Source organism: Pongo pygmaeus, chromosome 1 (genome assembly GCF_028885625.2).
Source record: "Pongo pygmaeus isolate AG05252 chromosome 1, NHGRI_mPonPyg2-v2.0_pri, whole genome shotgun sequence".
Lineage (NCBI taxonomy): Eukaryota > Metazoa > Chordata > Mammalia > Primates > Hominidae > Pongo > Pongo pygmaeus.
The window spans coordinates 118405841-118419293 of record NC_072373.2 but is presented as its reverse complement, the minus strand read 5'-3'; the positions used below and the strand labels follow the sequence as shown (position 1 = coordinate 118419293).

General features: G+C 41.3%; 1 protein-coding gene across 3 annotated transcripts in view; it reads left to right on the top strand.

Moving 5' to 3' along the window:
• The window catches only part of CHIA (chitinase acidic), a 29478-nt gene extending 20072 nt beyond the window's left edge, over positions 1–9406 (top strand). Inside the window, exons 2-10 of one of the 3 annotated variants that reach the window (XM_054448418.1) lie at positions 648–677; positions 3497–3553; positions 4206–4371; positions 6616–6740; positions 6921–7044; positions 7330–7515; positions 7957–8076; positions 8164–8305; positions 9050–9406. In XM_054448418.1, the coding sequence (XP_054304393.1) occupies positions 4216–4371; positions 6616–6740; positions 6921–7044; positions 7330–7515; positions 7957–8076; positions 8164–8305; positions 9050–9309 (1113 nt within the window). In that variant the 5' untranslated portion in view covers positions 648–677; positions 3497–3553; positions 4206–4215 and the 3' untranslated portion in view covers positions 9310–9406. Of the gene's footprint in view, positions 1–647; positions 678–1156; positions 1351–3496; positions 3554–4205; positions 4372–6615; positions 6741–6920; positions 7045–7329; positions 7516–7956; positions 8077–8163; positions 8306–9049 lie in introns of those variants that run through there. The other 2 variants (XM_054448407.1, XM_054448398.1) reach the window with 2 other exon arrangements.
• The last annotated feature ends 4047 nt before the right edge of the window (positions 9407–13453 follow it).

Below are 13453 nucleotides of genomic sequence, written 5' to 3'. Positions count from 1 at the left end.
GTTTAGAGCCAAGTCATACCAAGAATTTATTAGTTGCTCTAGAGCTGGGATTTGCAAACTGTTTAAGCTTCAGAACCTTTTCCAAATGAAACCTCAAGCTCAATTTATAAAACAATCAGAGTAGAAGAATTGCTTTGTAGAAGTCAGGGAAAGGCATCTGGAGTCTCACCCCATAGTTCCTAGCTCTTCTCTCCTCATATAAGGCCTCCTGAAAGTCATTCCAAAAAACCCCTAAAGCCCAGAAGATACTGAATTCTCTAATTTAGCAGATGCCTTATCTGTTGGAAGGCTGTGTTCTATCACTCAGGTAGGGGAAGAACGAATGGATGTGTCATCATTGAGTACAGTGATCAGTTGGTGATTTCAGTAAGTACATCTTCCATAGATAGTAAACTTCAGACTCAGCATTCAGTAACATTTATTTGTGACATGGAAGGTGTGAGATGAAGGCACCATGGTCATTTTTGATAAAGGTGGGGAAAGGTAGATCTACTGTTGTATTCACTGAAAAGCCTTTGGAATCACCACCAAATTTCACTGAGGCTGTAACAATTTATGGCAAATTGGAAGGCAATCAATCCTTCAGAATTAGATTCTACGGGGTACAGACAATTGGTTCAAAGTAGATGCTTTTTCTTTCTATCTAGGTCTTGTCCTTGTACTGAATTTGCAGCTGGGTAAGTCATGGACTCCATGTTTTATCATTGAATGTATATATACGAGATAAACCATACTAGGGAAAGAGAGCTGCTGTTTGCTTCACAGACAGATGGGTTTGATTTGGGAGTAATCTAGTGTTTTGGATTGGCTGTCAGTGCTATCCTCTTCAGCATGACCATCTGCATTATAAACTGGTACTCACTGGCCTTCATAGGACTAGGGGCATCTTTTCTTAGAAGGCTGCTAGCTAGGCTTATCCAAAATCCCAAAATGAGTCTGTCAAAGTTAGAAATAAACAACTCCAAGTTAGTGACCAGTTCTGAGTTAGAATCTTAGGATGCATCTGCAAGAGTGTTCATACTAACTACCTCCACACAGAAATCAGGCCTCTGAGGCACAGGGAGGGAAACAGAGGCAGGGCCAAAACTCAGAGCACACTTCAGTGGATCCTAAACCAGGCCATTGTCCCTCCTGCTGACTATACACAGGCTCTGCCTACCAGCTGACATGCTACTTCACCAACTGGGCCCAGTACCGGCCAGGCCTGGGGCGCTTCATGCCTGACGACATCGAACCCTGCCTCTGTACCCACCTGATCTACGCCTTTGCTGGGATGCAGAACAACGAGATCACCACCATCGAATGGAATGATGTGACTCTCTACCAAGCTTTCAATGGCCTGAAAAATAAGTAGGAAGAGGGAGATATTTAATTTGGTATCCCCTTTTTCAGTACTTCCCAAACATTAATGCTTCTTAAAATGTAGTTCAGATCCATGGATCTGAGATGGGGACCAAGACTCTGCATTTCATTTTTCTTTTATAATTGACAAAAATTGTATGTGTTTATTATGGACAATGTAATGTTTTGAAATAAGTGTACAGTGTGGAATGGCTCAATCGAACTATCAACATATGCATTTCCACAAATACTTAATGTTTTTTGTGGTGAGAACACTTAAAATGTACTGTTAGCAATTTTCAAAACACAATATATTGTTACTAACAATAGTAACCATGTTGTACAATAGACCTCTGCAACTTATTCCTCATTTCTAACTGAAATTTTGTATCCTTTGACCAACATCCCCCCCAACCCCCATCCCCACACCACCCCCAGCTTCTGCTAAACCACCATTCTACTATATACTTCTATGAGTTCAACTTCTTTTAGATTCCACTTATAAGTGAGATCATGTGGTATTTGTCTTTCTGTGCCTGGTTTATCTCACTTAACATAATATCCTCCAGGTTTATCCATATTGCTGCAAATGGCAGGATTTCCGCCTCTTTTTTAAGACTTAATAGAATTCATTGTATGTAAAGACCACATTTTCTTTGTCCATTCATCCATTGATGGGCACTTAGGTTGATTCCACATCTTAGCTATTGTGAATAGTGCTGCAATGAACATGGAAATTCAGGTATCTCTTCAACACACTGATTTCATTTCCTTTGGATATAAACCCAGTAGTGTAACTGCTGGATCATATGGTAGTTATTTCTTTGATTTTTTGAGGAACATCTATACTGTTTTCCACAATGGGTATACTAATGTTCATTCCCACCAACAGTGTGCAAGAGTTCCTTTTTTCTCCATGTCCTCTCCAACACTTACCTTTCATCTTTTTGATAACAGCCATGCTAACTGGATTGAGTGATGTCTCATTTGATTTTGATATGTATTTCTCTGATAATTAGTGATGTTGAACATTTTTTATATACTTGTTGACCATTGGTATGTCTTCTTTTGAGAAATGTCTATTAAAGCCCTTGGCCCATTTTTTAATCAGGTTATTTGCTTTCTTACTACTGAGTTGTATAAATTTCCTATATATTTTTGATACTAATTCCTTACTTGATATATGGTTTCCAACTATTTTCTCCCATTCTATAGGTAGTCTCTTCACTCTGTTTCCTTTGTCATGCAAAAGCTTTTTAGCTTGATGTAATCCCATTTGACTATTTTTGCTTTTGTTGCTGCACTTTCCAGGTCGTATCCAAAAAATTCTTGCTGTAGCTCTTGGAGCTTTTTTTAAGGTTTTCTTCCAGTAGTTTTACAATTTGAGGTCATAAATTTAGGTCTTTAATGCATTCTGAGTTGACTTTGTTCAGTTTAGTCATATTTAAGAGAAGGAAAGCTACAGGTGATTGCTACTATCAGTAATGGCATTATCGTGAATACAGCTACTAGAATTTAAGTTACAATGACTAAGACTAAATAAACTCCTTTACAGCGGTGTTTCTTGAAGTGTGGTCCATTGACTACTTGCCTCAAAATCATGTGAGGTACTTGAGTAAGTGTTAGTTCCTACTGCAATCCAACTGAATTGGAATCTCAGGGGAAGGGGTGATAAACCCAGATTTTTAATGTTGTCCTCCGACAACCCTTGCACTTAATTATTATGTACGTTAATGTTTGGGAATCTCTATTCAAGAGAATGTGTATAATTTCAAGCCAATTAATTAATTTTAACGTTACAGAGGCTAAAAATGTAATTAAGCTCAAGCAACATTTACCATTTTATCTGATAGAATAGAATATTATATTAGCTATTCATGCTTTTTAAACTTACACATATCAAAGATACTACCAATACACAATATTTTTTAAAGCCCAGTTTCAAAATTTAGATGTCCCTAGGGAACCCTGAGTGCATTCATGACAAGAAAAACACAAAGAATTTTTATAAAGGAAGTTTTCAGTAGGAGAGGAAAATTGTTCTACAAAAGGCAAAACAAAAATATCTGACCAGATCCAATACTAAAGCAATGTATTTTAAATGGAGGGAGTCATGAATTTTGAAATGTATCTGTTTCTATGCTTTGCTTTACAGGAACAGCCAGCTGAAGACTCTCCTGGCCATTGGAGGCTGGAACTTCGGGACTGCCCTGTAAGTCTTCTATGGAAAGCATGTTGTTCGTTTGCTATTGAAAACAAGTTAGCCCCATGTGATCACTGTCCCTTTAGACTTCACAGTCTAAGACAGGGTATTGAGGATGTACATAAACAAATATATGAATTAAATAAATTGCTACACCAGAACCTCAATATTAAGTGGAACACAATTTATTTCATACATTTAATTTAGTGGACATTTGGGGGCCCTATCCACAGAGGTTTACTTACTGAGGTTCCCAAACAACCTCTTCTTAAAGTATTTCAAAAGTACAAACCCTGAGGAGAGTGTTATAGTGCTTCCCTCTATTTATCTTCTGGTGGGGGGAGGAATGAGAAACTCACACAAATAAACAAGAGGACTTCTTGGAGGGCACATGTTTGGGGAAGGAACACAGTGTGCTGGGTTTGCCAGGTATTCAAAGAAACAAGGGCAACTTGGGAGAAAGAGCAGAGTTGGGGGGATAACAAAATAAAAGGAATGTTAAGATACCATGGCTGGGAAGAGAGGAGAAAACCAAGAACATGCTTTACTCTGGGCTATGGGTCCTGATGAAGGGCTCTGAGGCAGAAATTGAGAGCTTGATTTTACTCCAAGGTGTTGGGACCACCAAGGCCTCACGCTGCCTTCTTTGGGTCTCCCTCAGTTTCACTGCCATGGTTTCTACTCCTGAGAACCGCCAGACTTTCATCACCTCAGTCATCAAATTCCTGCGTCAGTATGAGTTTGACGGGCTGGACTTTGACTGGGAGTACCCTGGCTCTCGTGGGAGCCCTCCTCAGGACAAGCATCTCTTCACTGTCCTGGTGCAGGTGGGGAAGGAAGTCCCAGTCTTTAGCCCAAAAAGATTCAAAGTCTTTCTTTCCGAGGAGAATTGGGTGGCTCTAGGGTAAAACAAAACTTGAATTTAAACTGATAGAATATTAGCATTGCAAAGATTCTTATATATCATGCATTCATTAAACAAACATTTAATAGCAACAACGAAACAACATGTGAGCTGTGTGCCAGGCACTGCTCTACATGTTGTTTTAAGAACCATAACTCATTTCATCTTCATATTTACTCTATGGCATACACACTATAAGTATTATAATCTTTATTTTACAGATGAGGGAACTAAAGTACAGAGAGGGTTTAAGTAACTTGCCCAAGATCACACAACTAGTAGGCATCATAACTGCCTCTGCAGTTTGGCTACAGAGTCCATTGCTTCTAAGCATTACACTAGGCTGCCCGTTATTACTGATTACATATTCTGCGGCAGACATTGTCAGGCTAAATATAAGAATAAGACACTATCCTTGGCTTTGAAGAACTTCTTCTGAGGTGGAAGACTGAAAAAATATGAACAATGACAGTGCATTGTGATAAATGCCACGCTAGAGGTCTGCAGAGTACAAAAGTAACAAGGAAAGAGGGTAACTAATTCTGCTCTGGGGCAGGATCAGAAAGTGTTTCCTAGAGAAAGTGATGCTTGGGCTCAGTCTTGGAAGAAACTAGTGTTAACCAATTAAGTGAGGATGGGAATGGCGCAAATGATATACAGATAAGTGTGAGCAAGTGGGTGAGTAACGGCTGTGAAGTTGCATGAAGAACAAGATAATGTGAGAACTTTTATATTATGTTCAGGAATTTGCACTTTACCCTTGACGCAATGGGACAGTTTTGAAGAATTTAAATAGTAGAGAGCTGGCTTTAACAATAGAGGATAAATTAGAAGGAGATGAGAAGGCATGGATAGAATTAGGAGGTTATTGTAGTAAATCAAGCAAGAAATGATCAGGGCCCCAACAAAGGCTCTAACACTGAGGGAAGAAGAAGATGTGTATAAGAGATATCAAGAGGATAGAATCAATAGGATTTGGAGATCAATCGGAAATAGGAAACGGAGAGGACCTCCAGTTTTCTGACTTTCAGGATGTGTTTGATTTTAATGCTGTTAACTAAGACGGTAAATAAAGGAAAAAGTGTAGATTTGAAAGAAGAATTGACCTTGAACTTGATGAGCATGAGGTATCTGTAGAGCATCCTAATGGAATGCCCAGTAGGCATCAGATAAATATCAATCTGGAGTTCAGGACAAAAAAGCTTGACTTGATATACTTGGTTTTTAGACTTACTGTCTCCCAAGACAGATTGTTTGCTATACCATTCTATGTAACAGATCATCACCCAGCCTCTGAATAGTTTCATTGTTAAGTAATAGGTGAAAAGTCAATTTACTTACTTGTTGAATTGCTCTAATGATCATAAACGAATATCTCTTTCTTGGCTGGAACATGCCTGTAGTCATAATTTATAACTTCTGGTCATTGTTTCCAGTTCTTCCTGGTGAAGCAACAGAGAATAAGACTGCACCTTTTGCAGTATATGGGCTTAATGTCTTAAGACAGCTGTAATGCCTTGTCTATAATTTCTCTTATTCCAGTTAAATATCTTAGTTCCTTCAATCAATAACTACATGACAATTTTCAGAGCCAGTCTTCACTGGAACATACTCTGGCACGCCGTAATAGTGCAATTATAAGAACTAAACCCAGTACCCCAAATGAGATTACAGTCGCACAGATACAGGTGGATTAATCTCTAGTATTGAACAGGAACCTATCATCTAGCTGTTACCGCCTTCCTTATTGGCCAATTCACCATTTTATTTGATGGGATGTCAGTCCTGTAAAGTAGTTCATCTACTTTATGAAACAAATTTCTATACTGCTGGATGTAGGGTATCACTGCAACTGTAGCTTCAAAGTATAGAGATACAATGGAGCTCTGATGGTCATCTGGGACCTGGGTTTTGGTCATGACCTACCTACTAACTCACTGGGGGACTTTGGTGAAGTGTCCTAACTCTTATGCATATTAGATAGCCAGAAAATTCAATAATATTATCTATCCTATCTACTTTATTAGGTTGTTGTGAGACTAAAGTAAAATAAAACATGTGAAAGCAATTTAAGAGAGAAGCATTATACGAACATATGTTTATTATTATTATTTAAGGAGCTAAAATCAGCATCATAGCTGTCCTATTACACCTTATTATTCTGTAGGAAATGCGTGAAGCTTTTGAGCAGGAGGCCAAGCAGATCAACAAGCCCAGGCTGATGGTCACTGCTGCAGTAGCTGCTGGCATCTCCAACATCCAGTCTGGCTATGAGATCCCCCAACTGTCACAGTGAGTGATGTTCCTTATCTTCAAACTCCTGGAGGTGTCACTCGGGCACACTAGACTTGTCCTTGGTCTGGCTTGCTATTCAGGGACCTTGTTTAGGAGACTTTAGAAGTGGTGTCCTGTGCCTGCATAGGTGTGGGAAATGACCATCAGAATGATTTTAAATCCTCCACCCCACCTCAGGTACCTGGACTACATCCATGTCATGACCTACGACCTCTATGGCCCCTGGGAGGGCTACACTGGAGAGAACAGCCCCCTGTACAAATACCCAACTGACACTGGCAGCAACGCCTACCTCAATGTGGTGAGTCCCTGTACAGATGCAAATGCAGACCAGAGATGATGACGAAAATCACACAGAGACTGGGACACAAAGTAGACATAAATTCTGCAAGTGTCTCACTTAAACAACTGTCCTCAAGTTGATCGTATTTCATTAACTACAACTTTGCCAAAATGTTTTGAAAAAAATACTAATCCATCTGAAATTAACAGCATAGAGTTTTACCTGTTGGAATAGGGGACTAATATAACTAAGCACTGGGTCCCCAGCTGGTTGGGCCCTGTAACTAACCCACTGACATTGCAGGATTATGTCATGAACTACTGGAAGGACAATGGAGCACCAGCTGAGAAGCTCATCGTTGGATTCCCTACCTATGGACACACCTTCATCCTGAGCAACCCCTCCAACACTGGAATTGGTGCCCCCACCTCTGGTGCTGGTCCTGCTGGGCCCTATACCAGGGAGTCTGGGACCTGGGCTTACTATGAGGTATGTAGATTGGACTGAAAAGTGCTCTGTGAATTCCATGCACTGTGCCTTAGGGCTAGAATCTGCTGAAATCTTGAATGTTCATTCTGTCTCCTACCTGAATGCTTTAAACACAGCTGCTTAAAGTGTTTAAATAACATTCATTTACATAATCCAAATGAAGAGCATTTAACAGTGCATAATATCCCTTCACACAACAGACTACCTTTTTAATGTAATTTATATTAGCACACAGGTAATAAAATAAATATACCTGTCATATTACTGTGGGTTCCCAAAATCATTTGACAAGCAACTTGATCCTCTTTACTACAAATAAAAACCTGTAATTAGAAATTGAGCAAAACCCCAACTGGAGACATGAAAGAAGAAAAATTTGAAACATGTTTTTCTTTAATGGGAGTAACATTTAAAAGATTTGAATCTCTTGACTTTTGAAAGATCTGTACCTTCCTGAAAAATGGAGCCACTCAGGAATGGGATGACCCTCAGGAAGTGCCCTATGCCTATCAGGGCAATGTGTGGGTTGGCTATGACAACGTCAAGAGCTTCGATATTAAGGTAAGATCAGTCCCTTAAATGTGCTGAGCTCCCAGCCCTGAGTCCCAGGAAAGCAAGTGATTCCTGTTATCCTCTTTCTTTAAACAGGCTCAATGGCTTAAGCACAACAAATTTGGAGGTGCCATGGTCTGGGCCATTGATCTGGATGACTTCACTGGCACTTTCTGCAACCAGGGCAAGTTTCCCCTAATCTCCACCCTGAAGAAGGCCCTCAGCCTGCAGAGTGCAAGTAAGTGACTGAGGGGGAATGCCCAGGTGTATAAATGCCCCTTCTCCAACTCAAAAAGCAACCCTGATGTCTTCCTACCTCCCCCCTGCCCAGGGATCCTCTTTCCATTTCACCTCACTGCTCTTGCCCAGATGAGAGACAGGTTTTACCCTTGAACAGCCATGTCAGGAACATTATGCACTTATGGGAAGCCAGGCCTAACTGGGTGGGTGTTCTAAGTCTGTTAAGTCTTAAGTGTGTGGAAGAGCCTCAAGAAATTATACTAACATCAATATAAGTATCTGCTTCTCTATGAATCCCTTATTCAAAGTCTTTCTCAGCCCACCTGGGGAGATTTAAGAAACCCTCATCAATGCTCACATATCTCTAATCAGTGATTCAGGGGATGTATCTATTATCTAAATTTTTTCCAGATTTTTCCTAGAATTTATTTGTTCACCATTTATGCCCAGATTCTAGAAGAGTGTTTTGCATACATTTGGTGGTTAGTAAATACTTTTTTGAATGATTTAGATGTTATAAGGAAAGAGCAACCTTTTTTTACAATTAAAAGCCAGGCTGGCTTGACACAATAGCTTTACTTATCTCCTGAATATGGAGCTACTTTCTCTTCTCAGTTGCAGGGATCCAGAGCCAACTGCACCCCACCTCCACACTTCCACTCCCACAGTTCTCTTCACCTCTAAGTGAAGCTTAGAGCCTCTCCCAAGCCCACTAGTCTGCTTTTACTGCTGTGTGTTTCAGGTTGCACGGCTCCAGCTCAGCCCATTGAGCCAATAACTGCTGCTCCCAGTGGCAGCAGGAGTAGCAGCGGGAATGGGAGTAGCGGCTCTGGAGGCAGCTCGGGAGGCAGTGGATTCTGTGCTGGCAAAGCCAATGGCCTCTACCCCGTGGCAAATAACAGAAATGCCTTCTGGCACTGCCTGAATGGAGTCACGTACCAGCAGAACTGCCAGGCCGGGCTTGTCTTCGACACCAGCTGTGATTGCTGCAACTGGGCATAAACCTGACCTCGTCTATATTCCCTAGAGTTCCAGTCTCTTTTGCTTAGGACATATTGCTCCTACCTAAAGTCCTGCAATAAAATCAGCAGTCAAAACATGACTGTCCTTGCTTTTAAGTGATTTGGGTGGAAACCTTTTCCAGATATGAAAATAGGAGCTATGCATGGGGGTGGAGTGGTGGAGTAGAGTGTGGGAGGAAGTGGTGGAGCTAACAGCGTCACAGTCTTCTATCTGCCTGTGTTCATCTGCATGAAGTTTGGAAGCTGTAAGGAGGAAATGTCTGAATGTTTGGTGCATGGGAGGGATGAAGATATGAAGAGGATAGGTCTGTCACCAGGCAATTTTCCTCAGGAAGGAGCTGAAGTGTTTCTGTAAGGCTGGGGGACATAGGCAGTGCTGCCTGGCTTGCTCAAGGAGTGGAAGACTGGGACATCCTCTCCACTTCTACTGAAGACCTAGAGCTGGTCCAACACCTCCTGGACTGGCAGCTTTGGGAAGATTTGTGCAGTAGATTCCATTTAGGGTGTCTGCCTAGCCCATGGGCCAGCCAGGCTCCCTTTCTCAGGAGATGACACCTACCATTGGACTCGTAGTGGTGGCCACCAGTTGCTGTGCTTGTATGCATACCCCCTCCCATGGCTTGGCTGATAGACTGGGATAGACATCAGGCTCAAGAGGGCCAATAAGATCATCACACCTCAGAATTTGCAGCTCGGAACAAGGAATTGCCTGTCATCACTCGTGTGGGTGGGTCTGCAATATGTAAGCTCAGGAGCTGTAGCGAGGGACTAGAGGGAAGGAAAAGTTGTCCTAGATGCAGAGCTGAGCTACAGACAAAAGCCAGGATGTGAGATGAGAGAGAACATTTACTGATAGATGGCTTTCTTCTTCTTCTTTTTTTTTTTTTTTTTTGAGATGAAGTCTCGCTCTATCGGCAGGCTGCAGTGCAGTGGCATGATCTCGGCTCACTGCAACCTCTGCCTCCCGGGTTCAAGTGATTCTCCTGCCTCAGCCTTCCAAGTATCTGAGATTACAGGCACGTGCCACCATGCCCAGCTAATTTTTGCATTTTTAGTAGAGACGAGGTTTCACCATGTTGGTCAGGCTGGTCTCAAACTCCTGACCTCAAGTGATCCACCCACCTTTGCCTCCCAAAGTGCTGGGATTATAGGCGTGAGACACCATGCCTGGCCAGATAGATGGCTTTCTAGCTTTTGATTATAGTTCCTTCCTGAGGCACAGATGCACTTTTGCCTATGGATTTTGTGAAATATCCCTATAACTACATAATAAATTCCTCTTTGCTGCTTAAGCTAACTAAAGTTTGTTTATTTTACATGCAAATGAAAGAAACCTAAATAATGTAATGAGAATATAAGGGCTCATTTCTTTTTTCTGGCATTCTTACTATGTGTCAAACTGTTCTAAATGTTTTACATGTATTTTCCTATTTAGTTTTCCTAGCAACTTTATGAGGTGGATAACATTAACTCCAGGAAACTGAAGTAGAGATGAATTAATTAACCTGCCCCAAATCACACAGCTAGTTAGTTGCAGAGCCAGATACATAGCCAGGTGGGCTGGCCCCAGAGCTCACAGTCTTATCTACTATGTTTTACTTGCCTCCCTTGACACACACCACATTGTTCTCATGGGAGATGACAGCACTGGTGGCAGTGATGAGGTGCACACCACTCTCTGGGCAACATCATTCATTCATAAACTCACACCATTTATTGATTATTATGTGTCAGGTCATATTCTATGTACTGAAGACATAGTGGTAAATAAGACGTACTCTACTCTCATGGGGATTATATTTTGCTCGTGGAAGTGTTAGATGATAAATAAGCAAATGAACAAATGAGAAAAGTAAAACAGTGATAGAAAGTGACCAAAAGAGGAGACTACTTTATTTGGAGCAATCCCAGAAGGCTTCTCTGAGGAGGTCCTATACAAGATGGCCTTGACAGTCAAAAAGAGTTGTCTATTTTGGGATCTGGGAAAAGTGTGTTTTGGGCAGAGGGACTAAGTGCAAAGTCCTTGAGGTGGAAATGAACATGGAGTGTTAGATACAAGAAGCCCAGCATGGCCATGAGGTGGTGGGCACAGGGAAGAAATAGGCAGGGGTCAGATCATGCAAGGTCTTGAAACATGGTTAGAAGTTTGTGTTTTATTGTAAGTGGGCTGTGAAGCCATTGGAAAGTGATAGCAGGGATGAGGTTGGTGACAGGATCTAAATTCAACATTGATGAGATGAGGCTGGAATAGGATTAAAGAATATAGGAAAATGGCACTCATGGCAATGGTAGTCAATGGATTGACTGAGCACCTTTGTGACATGCCTTGAAGATTGAAGACAGAAGTGGGGGACTTGTGTCTTCAGTGAGCAGAGGAAGGCAAGAGACAGTAAAAGTGGGTATCACTAGTAATGTCATTATATTTCTAGTCAAAGAATGATGAAATCTGGAGTAAAATAGAGCATAGAAATTTTGGGGGTGGCTTTTGAAAGGAGTTTCCTATTTAGGTCACTACTAAAGTAAATAGCACTGAAGGGGAACATGGGGATGTGGGGCTCTGGAGTTAATGAAAAAACGACATGACATCAGCTGTTGGCTTTGAGGAAGAGCGTCTTTGAACAACATAGTGTCCAGTGGCTAAATCAAAGTGGTTTTCAAAACTAGCACCTTTTTCAATGCCACTATTTTCCCACAAAGAAGAATTCTGCCACCATTTCTAGAACAGGGAAATTATTGCAGCCAAAAAAAGTAGTGTCCCCTCCATTTTTCTTCCTATTTTTACATATGAATTGGTCATTCAAATGCATGTTTACTGTGCACCTACTATGTGCAAAAAGAAGGTGAGCATGAGCTAGCTCCCCTGACCACTCTGACCTCACCTCCAACAATTCTCACCCACTCCATTCCAACTATGTCATCTTCTTGCTGTTTCTCAAGTATTCCAGGCATGTGTTGCCTCAGGGCCTTCATACAAGCTAGAACACACTTTCCATAGATTTCCATTTGACTCTTTCCCTCACTTCCTTCAGGCTTTCCCTGGAAGTCACCTTCTCAGTGAGGTCTTTCCTGGCCACTCAACCTAATTTTGAAACCCCCTTTCTCCGCCTCTCCCTGCTGTGCTTCTTTTGCCCTTTCTTGACACTTGTCACTACCTGACCTACCATTCATTTAATGTATTTACCTTTTTTATCGTCTACCTCCCTCACTAGTAATAACCTCCATGAGGAAAGGCATTTCTGTTCACTGCAACATTCTCACTGCCTAGAACAAGGCCTGGCGTATTATAAGAGAATAAATACTTGGTGAATTAATAAATGAATGAGGTAAAGGAAGTGAGATAGGAATTAACAAGCTGACCCCTCATGTCAGGTGGTGTGTGGTCCATGGCAGACTTCTCTCAGCAGACATAAAGGGTTGGGTAGGCCTGCAGTTTCATGCAGGTCAGTCCTGGGTGCTACCACTCACAGGAGGATGAATTCTCTCTTCTTGTTACCTGCCTGCAATTTCCCATCCCCAGGCATAGAAGATAGCATGTTATGCCCTGACTGTGCTAATAGGAATAAGAAGATGATAAAAAGATTAATGACAATAGAGAAGTAGCAGCAACCTGTTTGAATACAATGTAAGAGACCAGAATATGCCACCTCAAAATAAGTATTATTTTGATTTGAAGGCAACTGAAAAGAGTCACATACAAGAGAAATTCTCTGCCTTCCCACTATAGGCTAAAAAACAGGACATAAATTTATAAAAGTCTCTTGTCCATTCTCTACCAGGAAGGACAAATGGTGGTGAGCCTGTAGATGACTTGCATCCCAATCATTGCTGTGCGGTGTCCTGACCATATTTCGTGCCTCCTGATGCCTTCAGTACTGACTTATTAAACATTTAGCTGTACAGAAAAAAAAAACCAAGCTGAATATTTCAAGCATCAGGCAATGTACTTTATATTGGTTATCTCCTACTTAGTGAGTATTGTCCCCAGGTTTCAGGGTGAGAAAATCAAGACCTTGTGAGGATAAGCAACTTGCCAAGGATCACAGAGCTGGTAATTAGTGGACCTCATTCTCAAAAATTAGGCCTCTCTGGCTCTCTTTAAATCACAATGCTGCCTTGCACAAATC